Source organism: Marmota flaviventris, chromosome 7 (genome assembly GCF_047511675.1).
Source record: "Marmota flaviventris isolate mMarFla1 chromosome 7, mMarFla1.hap1, whole genome shotgun sequence".
NCBI classification, from domain to species: domain Eukaryota; kingdom Metazoa; phylum Chordata; class Mammalia; order Rodentia; family Sciuridae; genus Marmota; species Marmota flaviventris.
The window spans coordinates 107,063,576-107,078,368 of record NC_092504.1 but is presented as its reverse complement, the minus strand read 5'-3'; the positions used below and the strand labels follow the sequence as shown (position 1 = coordinate 107,078,368).

The window sequence follows — 14,793 nt, the reverse complement described above, 5'->3', positions numbered from 1 at the left end:
TGATGTATTCGTGCATTTACATTTGGTTAGCTGACGCTGTATGTATTCTCTCTCCGAGTATTGTATTTATCATCTTTGATGGCTGCAGCCATCTTGAGAATAGGAGTGATTTTTCTCGTTTTGTAGATATCAAGCTTAGAATCAGAAACACAAAATATTCTCTTAATGCATTTATCACTTAATTGACAGAAATGGGTAGGAAGTAGGCCTTCTGATTCTTGTTGTATGGAAATTGTGACAGACTTAAACAAACCAAAAAAACAATTTTAATCAAATCTGTTGACTAACTTAACTTGTTTTAGATATTTCCTTCTCAGCAGACTTTAAGACTTGATGTTAAGCCAGGCTGTTGTTTAAAAGTCTGTTTTATTGAGGTATAATTTACATGCAGTAAAATTCACCCTTTTGGAGTATGCTTTCACAAATGTAGCTATGTAAGCATGATTTATTGTTATTAAGATAGAGGACAGTGGGGCTGGGGTTGTGGCTTAGCAGTAGAGTGCTCGCCTAGCCTGTGCGAGGCCCTGGGTTCCATCCTCAGCACCACATAAAAATAAATAAAATAAAGGTATTGTGTACAACTAAAAAATAAATATTTTTTAAAAAATAAAGAGATAAAATAAAGGTATTGTGTCCAACTACAACTAAAAAATAAATGTTAAAAAAAAAGAGATGAGACAATACCATACCCCCCCCCCACCCCAAACACAATTCCCTTATAGTTCTCTCTTCACTCCTGGAACTGTTTACTGTTAATAATTCTGTTTTTTCTAGAATGTCAGAAAATGGAATCCTGTAAATTTTTGAGTTCAGCTTTTTTCACTAGCATAATGCATTGGAGATCCATCTGTATCGGCATGTACTTTAGTAACCTAATTATTTCTCATTAATCTTAATACCCTAAAATTCATTCAAATATTAGTTTTGAATATTCACTGAGATAATATGTATCTAAGAACTTCTTGCAAGTACCTGGTAAGTACTGTTAGTGGCCATTATTAAGGAAAAGAATATTTTGAGAGCAATGATAATTGATGTGTTAGAGATGAGAATTTATATGTTAATTTGCTAGGGATGCTGCAGCAAATTACTACAAACTAGGTGGTCTAAACAATAAAAATTTATCGTTTTAATAGTTCTTGAGGTTAGATATCCAAAGTCAAGGTATTTTGTCCGGGTTGGTTCTTTCTGAGGGCTGTGAGGGAATGTTCTGTTCTAAGCCTTACATCTTTTCACATTCTTTTCCTCTAGGTGTGTCTCTGTATGCAGTTTTTCCTTTTTCTAAGTCATATCATGTTAGAGCCCTCCCTAGTAACCACATTTTAACTTGGTTATCTTTGTAAAGATCCTATCTCCCAGTCAATTCTGATTTACAGGGAGTTGGTACTTGAATATATGAATTTGGTAGAACACAAAGTTTATGATGTTCTACCCTGTAGGTCTCCAGAATTCACATCTTCATCCTCTTTTGTTTGTTTTGTACTAGAAATTGAACCCAGAGATGCTAAGTTGCTTAGGGCCTTGCTGAGTTTCTGAGGCTGGCTTTGAACTTGTGATTCTCCTGCTTTAGCCTCCCATGTTTCTGGGATGACAAGCATGCAACACCAGGCCTGGCTACCGTGTCCTTCTTAAACACAAAATATGTTCACCCCATTCCAGTATTCTTTTAACACAGTCAACTCTGAGTCCACAATCTCTTTTGTGATGGCTGACTTTATATGCCAATTTAACTAGACCATGAGATGCCGTGATATTTGGCTAATTGTTATTCTGGGTATGTCTGTGAAACAGTTTCTGGATGAAATTAACATATAAATGTGGAGATTGGGTAAAGTGATCATTTTCCCTAATATAAATGGTCTTTATCCAATCAATTTAAGGTTCAAATAGAAAAGAATTGACATCAGTGTTTTCCTGCCTTAGAACTGAAACACCATCCACTCTCTCAGGCCTGCGGCTTGCAAACTGCAGATCTTGGGACTGCAGCTTCTATTGCATGAGTCACCTCCTTATAATAAATCACATACACACAGAGCCCACCTTATTGGCTCTTTTTCTCTAGAGAACCTTGAGTAATACATCGTCTGAACATCATTTAAGTCAAGCATGAATCATACTCAAGGTATGATTCATCCTGCGGCAAAATTCTTCAAGAGCTTTAAACTGTGAAGCCACACAGTTTTCTGCTTCTAAAATACTGTGGTGGGACAGGCATAGGATAGACATTACCACTCTGAAGGGGTCACAGGTTCAAAGCAAGTCTGGACCTTGGCAGGAAAAATTCAATTAGGTTTCGAGGCTTGAGAAGGCTTAAGGCTCCATCCTCCAGCTTCTAGCCCACCAGGGTGATAGACCCCCTGAAGTGGCATCACCACTCCTTCTTCAGTCTGGCTTCTGGTGGCAGTGGCAGTCTTGATAGCCTTTGAACTATCTTTGTGGTCATTCTTCCTGTTTCTTAAAAAGAGAATACATGTTTACAGCCAGGCAACTCTATTGTCCATTTCCTGCCTGTGGAATTTCAGAAATCTCAACAGTTCGCCTTCATTTTATCTCATCTCAGTCCCTTTGATCCAAGCTGGCAGTGCTTCTGCTAGTTTGAAATTCTCAATAACCTTGGTGGGATCCCACACAATTCACAGGGGCCCAGTACTTACACAGGAAGGCTCCACAGCTTTCTGTATAACAGCATCTTTATGCCTGACTTCGGCTGAGATAGTTCATTGATCTATGAGCCATATGCCTAATCTCTGTAGCAAACCATTGTTAAATCACACGGCCCTGTTTCCAGAACATGCTATTGGTGTTAAGCTAAAAATTGTCCCAATATCCAAGTTTCTAGTTCCTTTTTGTTGGCAGTTTCCTCTTCAATTTACGTCTTTCCTCTTCTTCTTTGCTATGAGCAGCAAGGAGAAACCAGGTCTCACCTTTTAATATTTTGCTTAGAAATCTCTTCAGCTAAATATCTAACTTTATTGCTTCCAACTTCTACTTTTCACAGAACACTAGCACATAAGTGGGCCAAGTTCTCTGCCACTTTATGGTAAGGATTGTCTTTTCTCCAGTTTCTAATAGCATGTTGCTTATTTTTATCAGGGACCTCACTGGAAGTACTTTCTTTCTTTATTTTTTTTTTCTTTTTTAATGATACTTTTAATCTTTTCATTCACAGATCTACATTTAATTTGATTAGGAAATATTTGCAGAATAAAATATGAAATATAACATATATTTCCCAAATCATAGAAAAGATCAAGAATACCTGAGAAATGAAAAAAATACCTGAGAAATTCAGGCTATAATCAGAACAAAATTATTGTGATAAATCAGATTATTATTCAGATTATTCCTCCTTCAATCCCCTACTTTTCTGGAAATAGTGTACTTTTCTACTCTTAGACTTTCTGTTAGTTTGTATAACTTGTTTTTTTTTTTAATTTATTTCTTACATACATGACAATAGTGGAGTGCATTACCTCACCGGAAATACTTTCAACATTGGTATTTCCAGCAGCATTCTGTTTATGACAGTATATTTTCTAGTTCAGTAAAAACTTCTTTATAACTTCCCTCTTTTTTCTCTCACCAGAATCTCCTTTGATGTCCATATTTCTAACAATAGTTTCTTTAAGGCAGTCTATTCCTTTTCTATCAAGCTCCTCAGAACTTTTCTGTGCTCTTCCTATTACCCAATTCTAAAGCCACTTCTGTATTTTTAAGTATTTGCTATAAAGCACCCTGATATTTGTATGCTGGGGTTATCCAGAGAAACAGAACCAATAGGGTATGCATAAGTATGTGTATATACATATGCTCTTTGACTTAGAATGGGCTAGTCCTGATAAACTCATTGTAAGTTCAAAGTGCATTTAATATCCGTAGCCTACCAAACATCATATCTTAGCAATACAGAACACTGTTCTGTAGACCCTCTGTTGTTGACTCTTGCAAGCCAATGGATAACTGGGAACTATGTGGTTTGCTGCCACTTTTTAGTTTTCTGAAGAATCTCAGTATTGTTCTCCATAATGTCTATATTAATTTATATCCCTGCAAGTAGTGTGTAAGAGTTCCTATTCCTCTACATCCTCACTAGCATTTGTTACTTTTTAAAAAAAATAATTGCTATTCTAACTAGGGTCAGATGGTATCTCACTGTAGTTTTAATTTGTATTTACCTAATGGCAAATGATATTGAACATTTTCTCTTACGCTTATTGGCCATGTGTATTTCTTTTGAGAAGTGACTCTTAAGATAATTTGCCCATTTTTAAAGTGGATTGCTTGGGGGGTATTGTTGCTGTTATTGGTTTGGTTTTTGAGTTCCTTATATATTCTGGAATGTTATCCCTGTGTCAGACAGATAGCTGGCAAATATTTTCTCCCATTCTGTAAGTTGTATCTTTCACTCTGTTGATTGTTTTCTTTGCTATGAAGAAGCTTTTTAATTGGATATAATCCCATTTGTTTCCCCCCCCCCCATTAGTTGCCTGTGCTTTTGAGGTCCTATCCAGAAAATCATTGCCTGTACCAATGTCTCAAAATGTTTCTGCTAAGTTTTCTTGTAGTAGATTCAGGTGTTACATTTAGGTCTTTGATGCATTATTTAAAAATATTTTTATAGTTGTAAATGAACCTTTATTTTATTTATTTATATGTGGTGCTGAGAATCAAACCCAGTGCTTCACACATGCTAGGCAAGTGCTCTGCCACTCACCAACAACCCCGGCCCCATTTGATCCATCTTTGAATTGGTTTCTGTATATGGTAAGAACTAGGGGTCAGGTTTCACACTTTAACATGTAGATATGCAGTTTCCCCAGCACCATTTGTGGAAGAAGCTGTCTTTGTTTTTGGTACCTTTGCCAGGAATCAGTTGGCTATGGATGCATGGGTTTATATTTCTGGGATCTCTGTTTTGTTCAGTTGGTCTGTGTGTCTGTTTTTATGCCATTACCACGCTGTTTCTGCTACTGTGATTCTGTAGTATGTCTTGAAATTGGGTATTGTGATGCCTCTAGATTTGTTCTTTTGCTCAAAATTGCTTTGGCTATTTGGGCTCTTTTATGGTTCCATATGAATTTTAGGATTGTTTTTTCTAGTTCTTTGAAGAATGTCCTTGAGATGCAGTGTTAGATGCCAGTGGTACATGCCTGTAATCCCAGTGACTTGGGAGGCTGAGGCAGGAAGATTGCAAGTTCAAGACCAGTCTCAACAATTTAGCATGGCCTTAAGCAACTTAAGTGAGACTCTGTCTCAAGAAATAAAAAGAGCTGGGGATGTAGCACAGTGGTAGAGCGTCCCTGAGTTCAATCCCCAGTACCAAAAAAAAAAAAAAAATCATTGGTATTTTTTATTGGAATTGGTTTGAATCTGTAGATCACTTTGGGTATTATGGACATATGAACAATATTCTTTCAATCTACGAACATGGGTGGTTTTTAAAAATTTCTTTCATCAGAATTCTGTAATTTTTATTATGTATCTTTTGTTTCTTTGTTTTAAGTTTGTTCCTAGATACTTTCTTTTCGGTAGCTATTTTAATAGGATTGCTTTTGTGATTTCAGCACTTTGTTATTGGTATATAGAAAAGGTACTGATTTTCGTATATTGATATTGTATTCTGCTACTTTACTGAATTGATAAGTTCTAACAGTTGTCAGTGGAGTCTTTGGATTTGTCTACATGTAGAATCAAATCAACTACAAGTAGGGGTAATATGACTTCTTCCCTATTTATAAACCTTTTATTTCTTTCCTTTTTAAAAATTTTCATTTTGGGGTACTGGGGATTAAGTCCAGGGGTGCTTTACCACTGAGCTATATCCCCTGCCTTTCTTATTTGTGACAGAGTCTAAATTGCCAAAACTTATCTCAAACTTGTGATCTTTCTGCATCAGCCTCCTAAGTTGCTGAGGTTATAAGCATGCACCACTGCACCCTTTTCTCTCTTTTGCATAATTTCTCTGTTTAAATGTTCTAGGACTATATTGAACAAAGTGGTGAGATAGCTACTGTTTCTTCTTTCTGATCTTAGAGGAAATACTTTCATCTTTTCCCCAGTCAGTAAGTTGTTGGCTATGGGTTTGTCATATATAGTCTTTATTAGGTTGCAGTATGATCCTTCTATACCTAATTTGTTCAGGGCATTTATCATGAAGGGATGTTGAATTTTATCAAATACTTTTCTGTATCTGTTTAGGTGATATGATTTTTATCCTTATTTTATTGTTATGTTACATTTATTAAATATGTTCACAAATGTTGAACCATTATTGCTTCCCTGGGATAAAACAAATTGATTGTTATGAATGATTTTTTTTATGTGCTGTTGAATTGAATTTGCTAGTAATTTGTTGGAATTTTTGCATCTGTGTTGACCAGGATATTGCTCTGGTATTTTCTTTTTTATTGTGTTCTTGTCTGGTTTTGGTAACAGAGTAAAGTCTCATGGAATGAATTTAGAAGGATTCTTTCCCTTTCAACTCTAGGGAATAGTTTGAGAATAATTGACATTTTTCTTTAAAGTTTGGTGAAATTTTAAGCCATTGGGTCCTGGGCTTTTGCTTTCTTGGGGTACTTTATTACTCATACAGTCTCATTACTTGTTATTAGTCTGTTCATGTTTTGTATGTCCTCATGACCCAGTTAAAAAAATTTTTTTTTTAGTTGTAGGTGGACACAATGCCTTTTTAAAATTTTTATGTGGTGCTGAGGATCAACCCCAACACTCTACACCAGGCAAGCGCTCTACCACTGAGTTACAACCCCAGCCTCTCATGATTTAATTTTGATAGATCATATGTGTCCAGAAATTTGTTTCTTCTAGGTTCTCCAATTTGCTACATATGGTTTTTTTGTAAAAATCCTTAATGATCTTTTGTATTTCTGTGGTATCGATTTTAACATCTCCTTATATACATCCCTAATTTTATTTTCTTTGGGTCTTATTTTTTTTTTCCCCTTGGTTGATCTAGCAAAAGCTTTATCAAGTTTTGGTATGTTGTATTTCCATTTTCTTTTCTCCTTTTTTCTAGTAGTGGGAATTAAATCTGGGGGCACTGTACCACTGAGATACACCCCCAACTCTTTTCATTTTTAAAGTTTTGACAGGGTCTCACAAAGTTGCCAAGCTTGACCTCAAATTTGCGATTCTCTTGCCTCCGCCTTCCATATAGTTGGGGTGACAGGTGTGTGCCACTGTACCTGGTTTGTGTTTCCATTTTCATTTGTTTTAGGAATTTTTAAATATTCTAGGACTATATTGAACAAAGTGATGAGATAGGTACTTTTCTTCCCTTCTGACTTCTCAGTGAACTACTGTTAGTTCAAAAGTGTAGTGTTCAGTGTCTGTACGTTTGTATGATTTCTAAAATTTCTTTTATTGACTTCTAATTTTATTTCTTCTATTTTTATTGTGATCAGAAAAGATGCAGAATATGGTTACATTTTTTTTTGAATTTTTAAAGACTCATTTCATGGCCTAATGTAGTATATTCTAAAGAAAGTCCCATGTACTGATGAATGTATTCAGCTGTTAGAGGAAATGTTACGTAAATGTCTGTTAGGATGGCTTAATTCCATTGTTTCTCATTGATGATTATGATGATGATGATGATTTTGGTCTGCATGATTTGTCTGTTGACGATAGTGGTGTGTTGATATCTTACATTATTATTGAATGGGCACCTGCATCTCCCTTAACATCTAATAGTGTTTGTTTTATAAAATTGAGTGCTTTGTAATTGGGTTTATTTAGATTTGCAATCATTTTATCTTCTTGTTGAATTGATCCCCTGATCATTGTGTAGTGACCTTTATCTCTTCTTGTGGTTTTTGTCTTAATGTGTCTTATCAGATATAAGTATAGATACTCCTCACAGGTTCCATGTGCTTGAAATATAATTTTCTATCCCTTTACTTTCAGCCTGTGTGTGTGTCTTCACTGATGAGGTGAGTTTCTTATGGGCAGCATATTGTGTGTGAGTGTGTGTGTGTGTGTGTGTGTGTGTGAGTTTGTGTGTGTGTGTCTGTGTGTTTTAAATCCATTAAACCAATCTATCTTTTAACTGAAGAATTTAGTGCATTTACATTCTAGGTTATTATCTATAGATGAGGATTTGTTCTTGTTATTTTGTTGATTTTCCTCTAGTTGTTTTGAATATTCTTTGTTGTTCTTTTTGCCTTGTTTCTCTTTGTGATTTAATGGTTTACTATATTGATAATGTTTGAATATTTTCAGTTTTGTGTATGTCTTCTTCTAGGAGGATTTATATTTTAACATATAATGATTGTAGTTATCTTTCTGTGATTTTTTTTACATAGGATTGCCTGAAGCATCTTTTGTAAGGCTCATCTGGTTGTCATGGATCCCTCAGGTTTTGCTTGTCTTGTAATATCTATTTATCTTTCATTTTGAAGGATAGCCTTGCTGGGTTTAGTAATCTTGGTAGGCAGTCATTTTCTTTCAGGACTCAGAATGTGTTATTTCATTTTCTCCTGGCCAGTAGGGTTTTTGCCAGGAAATTTGCTGTTAATCTAATGGAGATACATTTAAATGTGACTTGGTGCTTTTCTTTTGCAGATTTCTAAAATTCTTTGTTGTTTGTACTCTTGAAAGTTTGGCTATAATATCCCATGGTGAAGATCTTTTCTGGTCATGTCTATTTGAAGTACTATATAAGCCTCTTGTATGGGATGTTCATATCTTTACCACAATTAGGGAAATTTTCTTTAATTTTATTGAATATATTTTCTGTGCCCTTAACTTTATTCTTTTCACCCTTGGGTAATCTGAAAACATAGATGTTTGTTTAACGGAGTCCTACAGTTCTTAATTACTCCTTTCTCTCCTTCCCTTCCTCCCTTCCTTCCGTCCTTCTGTCTTCCCTCCCTCCCTCCCTCCCTTCCTCCCTTCCTTCCTTCCTTCCTTCTTTCCAATTGTAATATTTCAAAAGACCTGCTTCACATTCAGATATTCTTTCTTCTCCTTGACATAGCTTGTTCTTGAGGCTTTCAACTTTAATTTTTGACATATTGAGCTCTGAAAAATTTAGTTCATTTACATTCCAGGTTATTTATAGGATTTCTACTTCTTTCTTTCTAAAAACCTGTGTCTGAATTCCTCATTCACATTCCTCATTGTCTTTCTAATTTCATTTAGCTATTTATCTGTATTTTCTTGAATCTCGCTGAACTTTTTATAATCATCCTTTAAAATTCTTTTTCAGGCATTTTGCTATTTTGATTTTTTTGGAATTTTTTGTTAGAGAGTTGTTATGTTCTTGGGAGGCATTATATTACCTTAATTTTGCATATTTCTTCCGCTCCTGTGTTGATTTTTGCATCTAGTAGATGATAAAAGGGCCCACCTTTTTTGGAGTGGCCTTTTTAGCAAGTGGCTGCATTCATCAGCTTTTTGTCACTGTGACAAAATACGTGAGATCAGTCAGCTTAAAGGAGAAAAGGTTTATTCTGGCTCAGTCCATGGTCACTTGGCCCAGCTTTGGACCCATGGCATGGCAAAACTTCCTGGCAGAGAGCATGCAGCAGAGCAGAGCTGCTCACCTCATGGTGGCTGGGAAGCAGAAAGAGAAAGGAATAGGGGGAAATATGCCCTTCAAGGACCTCCTTATCCAACTAGGCCCCACATCCTAAAGTCTTTACCACTCCCAGTATTACTATCAGCTGGGGACCAATCTTTAGACATGTGCACTCTTTGAGGACATTTATGATCCAAACTGTAAAAGTGACTTTCTCCTCAAGATGGATCTTGAGTTATCAGTTTGTTGGACAGTGTTGTCTCTGATTCTAGCTGAGCACCATAGTATAGTTTCCCTATATCTTCTTTGACTATGACTGACAACTTTAGGCATGGTGCATATCGTGGTAAAGTTGGTGAGTCTCACTGTCTCTGCAGACCAGGCAAGAATTGGGGACACTTTGACAGTTTAGGCCAGTGTGGCGCAGACAGCAGTGGGTGTGGGGTGTTCATTGTGTGGCTACTCCTACAATGAGAGTGGTAACCTCTGTTAGACAATGGGGGTTTCCTCAGGCACTGTTGATGCTAGTTCTGCCACTAGCCAGGACCTCTGGGACTGGCAGTCCAAATAGTGATGAGAGAGGTCTGAAGCAGTTGACTTCTAGCCAGTCGAAACTGGTCCAACTGAGGAAAGTCGGTTGTGGGAATCACAGCACCCCCTCTGCAGTATCCGCAGTCAGACTGGGTGCAGAGTTGCGGCAGCAGCAAAAGTAGTGTAGATGGAGTGGTAGCAGAACTGTTGTGTTCCTCTCTGCTGGTTCAGTGACAATCCCTGTCTGGGAGGCAGATACAGCTGTTCACATCTGGTGGTGGGATGAGAGCTGGAGCCATAGAGTTGCTCAAGGTCCCCTCAGTGCTTCTCTGTGGGTGGAGCAGGAGCAGCAGGGACTGCTGTGTTTCTTCCCTTCTCTGTTAGTAGCAGGTGCCTGAATGCAACTTGGGAGTTCTATCCTGGCACTGGTACAAGGCTACAAGTAGCTGGCAAAGCTGTTTGCCTCCATTTTGCAACACTGTCCTCTACAGTATAGGGCACATAGTGCACTTAGATTATGGTCACTTTGTTGGACCAAGTTGGGTTCACTAGGTAGCTACCTCCCAAGACCATGCACTAGAGTATTTGTGTAGTTTAAAATGGGAGTATTCAAGGGTTTCTGACCCCAGAACATCCCCAACTCAGACAACAATTTACTTCTGAAGACAGCTTCTGGCTACCACACCCTGGGGGAGGGGTCTCTGGGAGATAATGTGAGATCCTTTTTCAAAACAAGGTGGCTGCTTTGATATAAGTAGAGTAACTAAGAACAGAGTAGGGACGAAGAGCATGAGAAGAAGATTAACATTAAACAGAGATGAGAGGTGGGAGGGAAAGGGAGAGAATAGGGAAATTGCATGGAAATGGAAGGAGACCCTCAGGGTTGTACAAAAGAACATACAAGAGGAAATGAGGGGAAAGGGAAAAATAATACAAGGGGGAGAAATGAAGGTCAGTAGAGGGGGTAGAGAGAGAAGAGGGGAGGGGAGGGGAGGGGAGGGGGGATAGTAGAGGATAGGAAAGGTAGCAGAACACGACAGTCATTAGTATGGCAATATGTAAATCAATGGATGTGTAATTGATGTGATTCTGCAATCTGTATATGGGCTAAAAATGGGAGTTCATAACCCACTTGAAGCAAAGTGTGAAAGATGATATATCAAGAACTATGTAATGTTTTGAACAACCAACAATCAAAAAAAAAACAAGGTGGCTGTACAGATTTCAGATTACTTATTTAAGTGGCTGCAAGCCTGTGAGGAGTATGAAACTTTGTGGTCTCTAGTTTCTGCACTAGTGAAGATTATTGGGGCTTTCTTTGACTCCTACTCCTATAAAAGGAAGACTTCCACTCTCCCAGTGTGGAGCTGGGGTAGGAGATGTGTGGAGTGTTTTGTTTCTCACTGTGCTGTTGGCCCAGGTGTCTGAATCTTGTAATGTTCCAGGCTCCCTCTTGCGATTGCCAGTGTTCTCCCATGGCCACTCACCTCAAAATGCAGTCAGTTGTACACCTGTTGCTTTGGTTCTTCTTTATGGAGGAGGAAGTGAGTGCTGAGTGACTCCTTTCTGCATCTTGAATCTCATGAAGACTGGTTTCTACTGAACATATGTAGCTTTTGCATCATTGTACAGTTAAAAATCAAAAGGCAAAGCATCATAAGTCAAGGCCATCTGAGATGAGAAAAAGAGAGCAACTGATTTTAAGAGTTAGCTCATATTTATGATGGATGGCAAGTCTGAAAAATAGGCTATCAGCCTGAAAATTCTGGTAGGTACTGACATTACAGCCTTGAGTCCTCAGGCAATCTGGAAGCAGGTTTCCTTCCTCTTTGGAGGACCTCAATCTTTTTCAACTGGTTGGATGAGGCCCACCTGTGTTATGGAGGCTAATCTGTTTTACTCAAATCCTGTTGATTTAAATGGTAATCCCATTTTTAAAAATTGCCTTCACAGTAACATCTAGACTGTTGAAAGAGCTTCTTTTTGGGCAATTGAAGCAGAAAAATATTATTAGCTTTGTGTAATGGGTTTCAGAGAAGTAGTGCATTGCATGCAGTGTAAGAAACTTTTGGCACCATGATAAAATGTACCAATCTTTTTTATATTATTTTCAAAATTAAACACTTGTCCCATTTTAAAAATGAAAAAAAGGTTTTATAGTTAGAGGCAGAACATGGTAGAGCCTGGATTTGAACCCCTCCCTGTCTGGCCCACTTATCCACTATATTACATCATTTGTTAGTGTTGTAGTGACTATGCACAAAGAATTGTCCTGGAGGAAGCCCAAGAGTTCAAAATTTTATGAAATATTATCTGACAGTTATTGGTAAGTAGAAAGTGTCCATCTTCATGATATTACTAATTTTTTTAAAATTAAAAATACAAATAAATACAAATAACAATCATATTTGTATCTATGACTGGAATAAGTAGATTTTTTAAATGAAAAAAATTAACTGATACCATCCCCCTTTTTCTACCATTCTTTATTATGTAGACAAAATTCTTAATTTGATGTGTATCCTTTCATGTTTTTATATTTTAGAGCTAATGTGTAAGAGAAAGACCAATGAACATTAATAGTGTTTTTTTTTAAAAGATGAACACTTGCATATCACGTATCATATGTAATTTCATATTCATAAACAAAATATTTTATCTGTAAACAGTATGACAATGATAGCTAAGACTTACAAAGCAAATGTTATATACTAGCTTGAGTTCTAAACTGTTTTACATGTATTAACTAATCCCAACAGCAGTGTTGTATGTCTTCTTACCCTTCCCACTTTACAGATGAGGAAACTAAGACAAAGAAAGAATAAACAACTTACCCAAGAATCACAGCTGTAAGCGGCAGAGCTCATTGTTTTGGGGGATAAACAACAACTTACATAAGTGCTGGCATATTGTACTTAATATTCAAAAACTTGCTTTTCATTCATTGCTCTTGAGATTCTACTTGTTTTGACAAATACAGATCTAATTAGTTCCTGTAAAATGCACTGTTTATGGTTTCTGTTGTATGACTATACTACCTTTTCTAAGTCCATTCTCATATTAATGGATGTTTAATTTTGTTTCTCTAAATTATCTATATTATGAAAAGGTGCTGCAATCAGGAATCCCTATGCTTATGTGAGTCTCTCTGGATTTACCCCCCTTGCTAGTGGAGTGGCTCAGGCAAAGGGTGTTTCTATTTTCAACTTTTCTAGATATTGAACAATTTTCTTCTCAAATGTTTATGCCTCATGTCACAGTTTATATTGTAAGAGACTGAATATACATGTGTACAGCACTCTGGCCATATTTAAAAGTTGAGCTCTGTCCCATAATCTGCAGCAACCTGCCAAACTTTTATCTACAACAAGCAACCCAGGAAGCCAGCCTTCTGAAACTCAGGATTGGAGGAGGCCTCATTGCCATCTTTCTCAATAAATTTTGTAATAATCGGCTCAGAATGGCCAAGATTTTATTAATAGCCTATAGTTCTCCTAATTTTTCCCCACTTCTGACATAGGGCCAATCAGAGAAAGCCAAATATACACCCCAAATATAGGATGCTCCACTTCTAGGTAGCCTATCTACAGCATCCTTATGCCTACAGCCTCCAGGCAGGGTGTACCTGCAGCTTCCCTTTTTTACTATAAAGCATTCCCACTTCTCTGCCTGTCTTTGAGTCTCTGCCAAACACAAGTGATAGTGACTGACTGCCTTGCTATATAGGAAGCTTCAATTAAATAGCCATTGCTTTTCTCATTTGGTTGATCTTCATTTATTTTATGATAGCTATGTGTGTTTCTTATCATTTCATAGTGTATCTTCCCCTTTGCTATGTATGAAATTCCCATTTCCCCAATGTCTTCACCGTCTGATCTTTATATTAATGTCAACTTACTGTTGTCTTCATTTGCATTTCATTATTAGTGAGATGGAGCTATTGTTTGAGATAGTTTTTTTTTTTTTGAGGTACTTAAAGGATGTATAAGAAAGACGGTTCAGAATTCAGAGTTCTTGTCTTGTCTAAAGACTTCTGTGGTTGAGTAGGATTTAGAGGTCTCCTACATCTCAGTAGTTATTTCATAGCCTCAAATGCAAATGGTACAGTGTCTTCTATAATATCATTCTTATTCTGTAAAATGCACTTTTTTTTTTTCCTATTGGACCTCTTTGGACAGACTACCATTTATAAGGTGATTGCTTTTTTAAAAAAATATTTTTATTTGGAAATGGACACAATACCTTTATTTTTTTATTTATATGTGGTACTGAGGATCAAACCCAGTGCCTCACACATGCTAGGCAAGCGCTCCACCACTGAGCTACAACCCCAGCCCAGGGTGATTGCTTTTTAATATACACAAGGATACAAATATCAAGTTGTTTAGCTTTATCTGTTTCCAAAGATAGGGGAAATGACTTAGAACAATTATCGTACAACTACTGTTGCTTGAAAGAAAAAGTCTTTGTTTCCTAAACTAAATTTTAAGCAGGACATTAAACAAGGGAGAAACTAGAAATCCTTAGGTAATGTCAGCAGCATGGTTCTACCTGCCTGACCTTCTCCCCTTCCCATCCCAGGTCACCTGAAACACTCCATGGAATCCTAGGGATAGAAGGGAATGCACAGAGGGCCAGCGGCCTGGGTGATGCCTTTAGCATACCACCTGGTGTGGAATTTGATGGAATTCCATTTTTCATCACTCTCAAGCTCAGAGTGGAAG

General features: G+C 37.1%; 1 protein-coding gene across 2 annotated transcripts in view; it reads left to right on the top strand.

The window, feature by feature from the left end:
* The window catches only part of Herc3 (HECT and RLD domain containing E3 ubiquitin protein ligase 3), a 136,173-nt gene that overhangs the window by 116,939 nt on the left and 4,441 nt on the right, over positions 1-14,793 (top strand). The window contains exon 24 of one of the 2 annotated variants that reach the window (XM_071614548.1): positions 12,866-12,918. The exons of the other annotated variant lie outside the window; for it this stretch is intronic. Coding sequence (XP_071470649.1) covers positions 12,866-12,869 — 4 coding nt within the window. The 3' untranslated portion in view covers positions 12,870-12,918. The remainder of the gene's footprint in view (positions 1-12,865; positions 12,919-14,793) is intronic. 2 annotated transcript variants of the gene reach the window in all.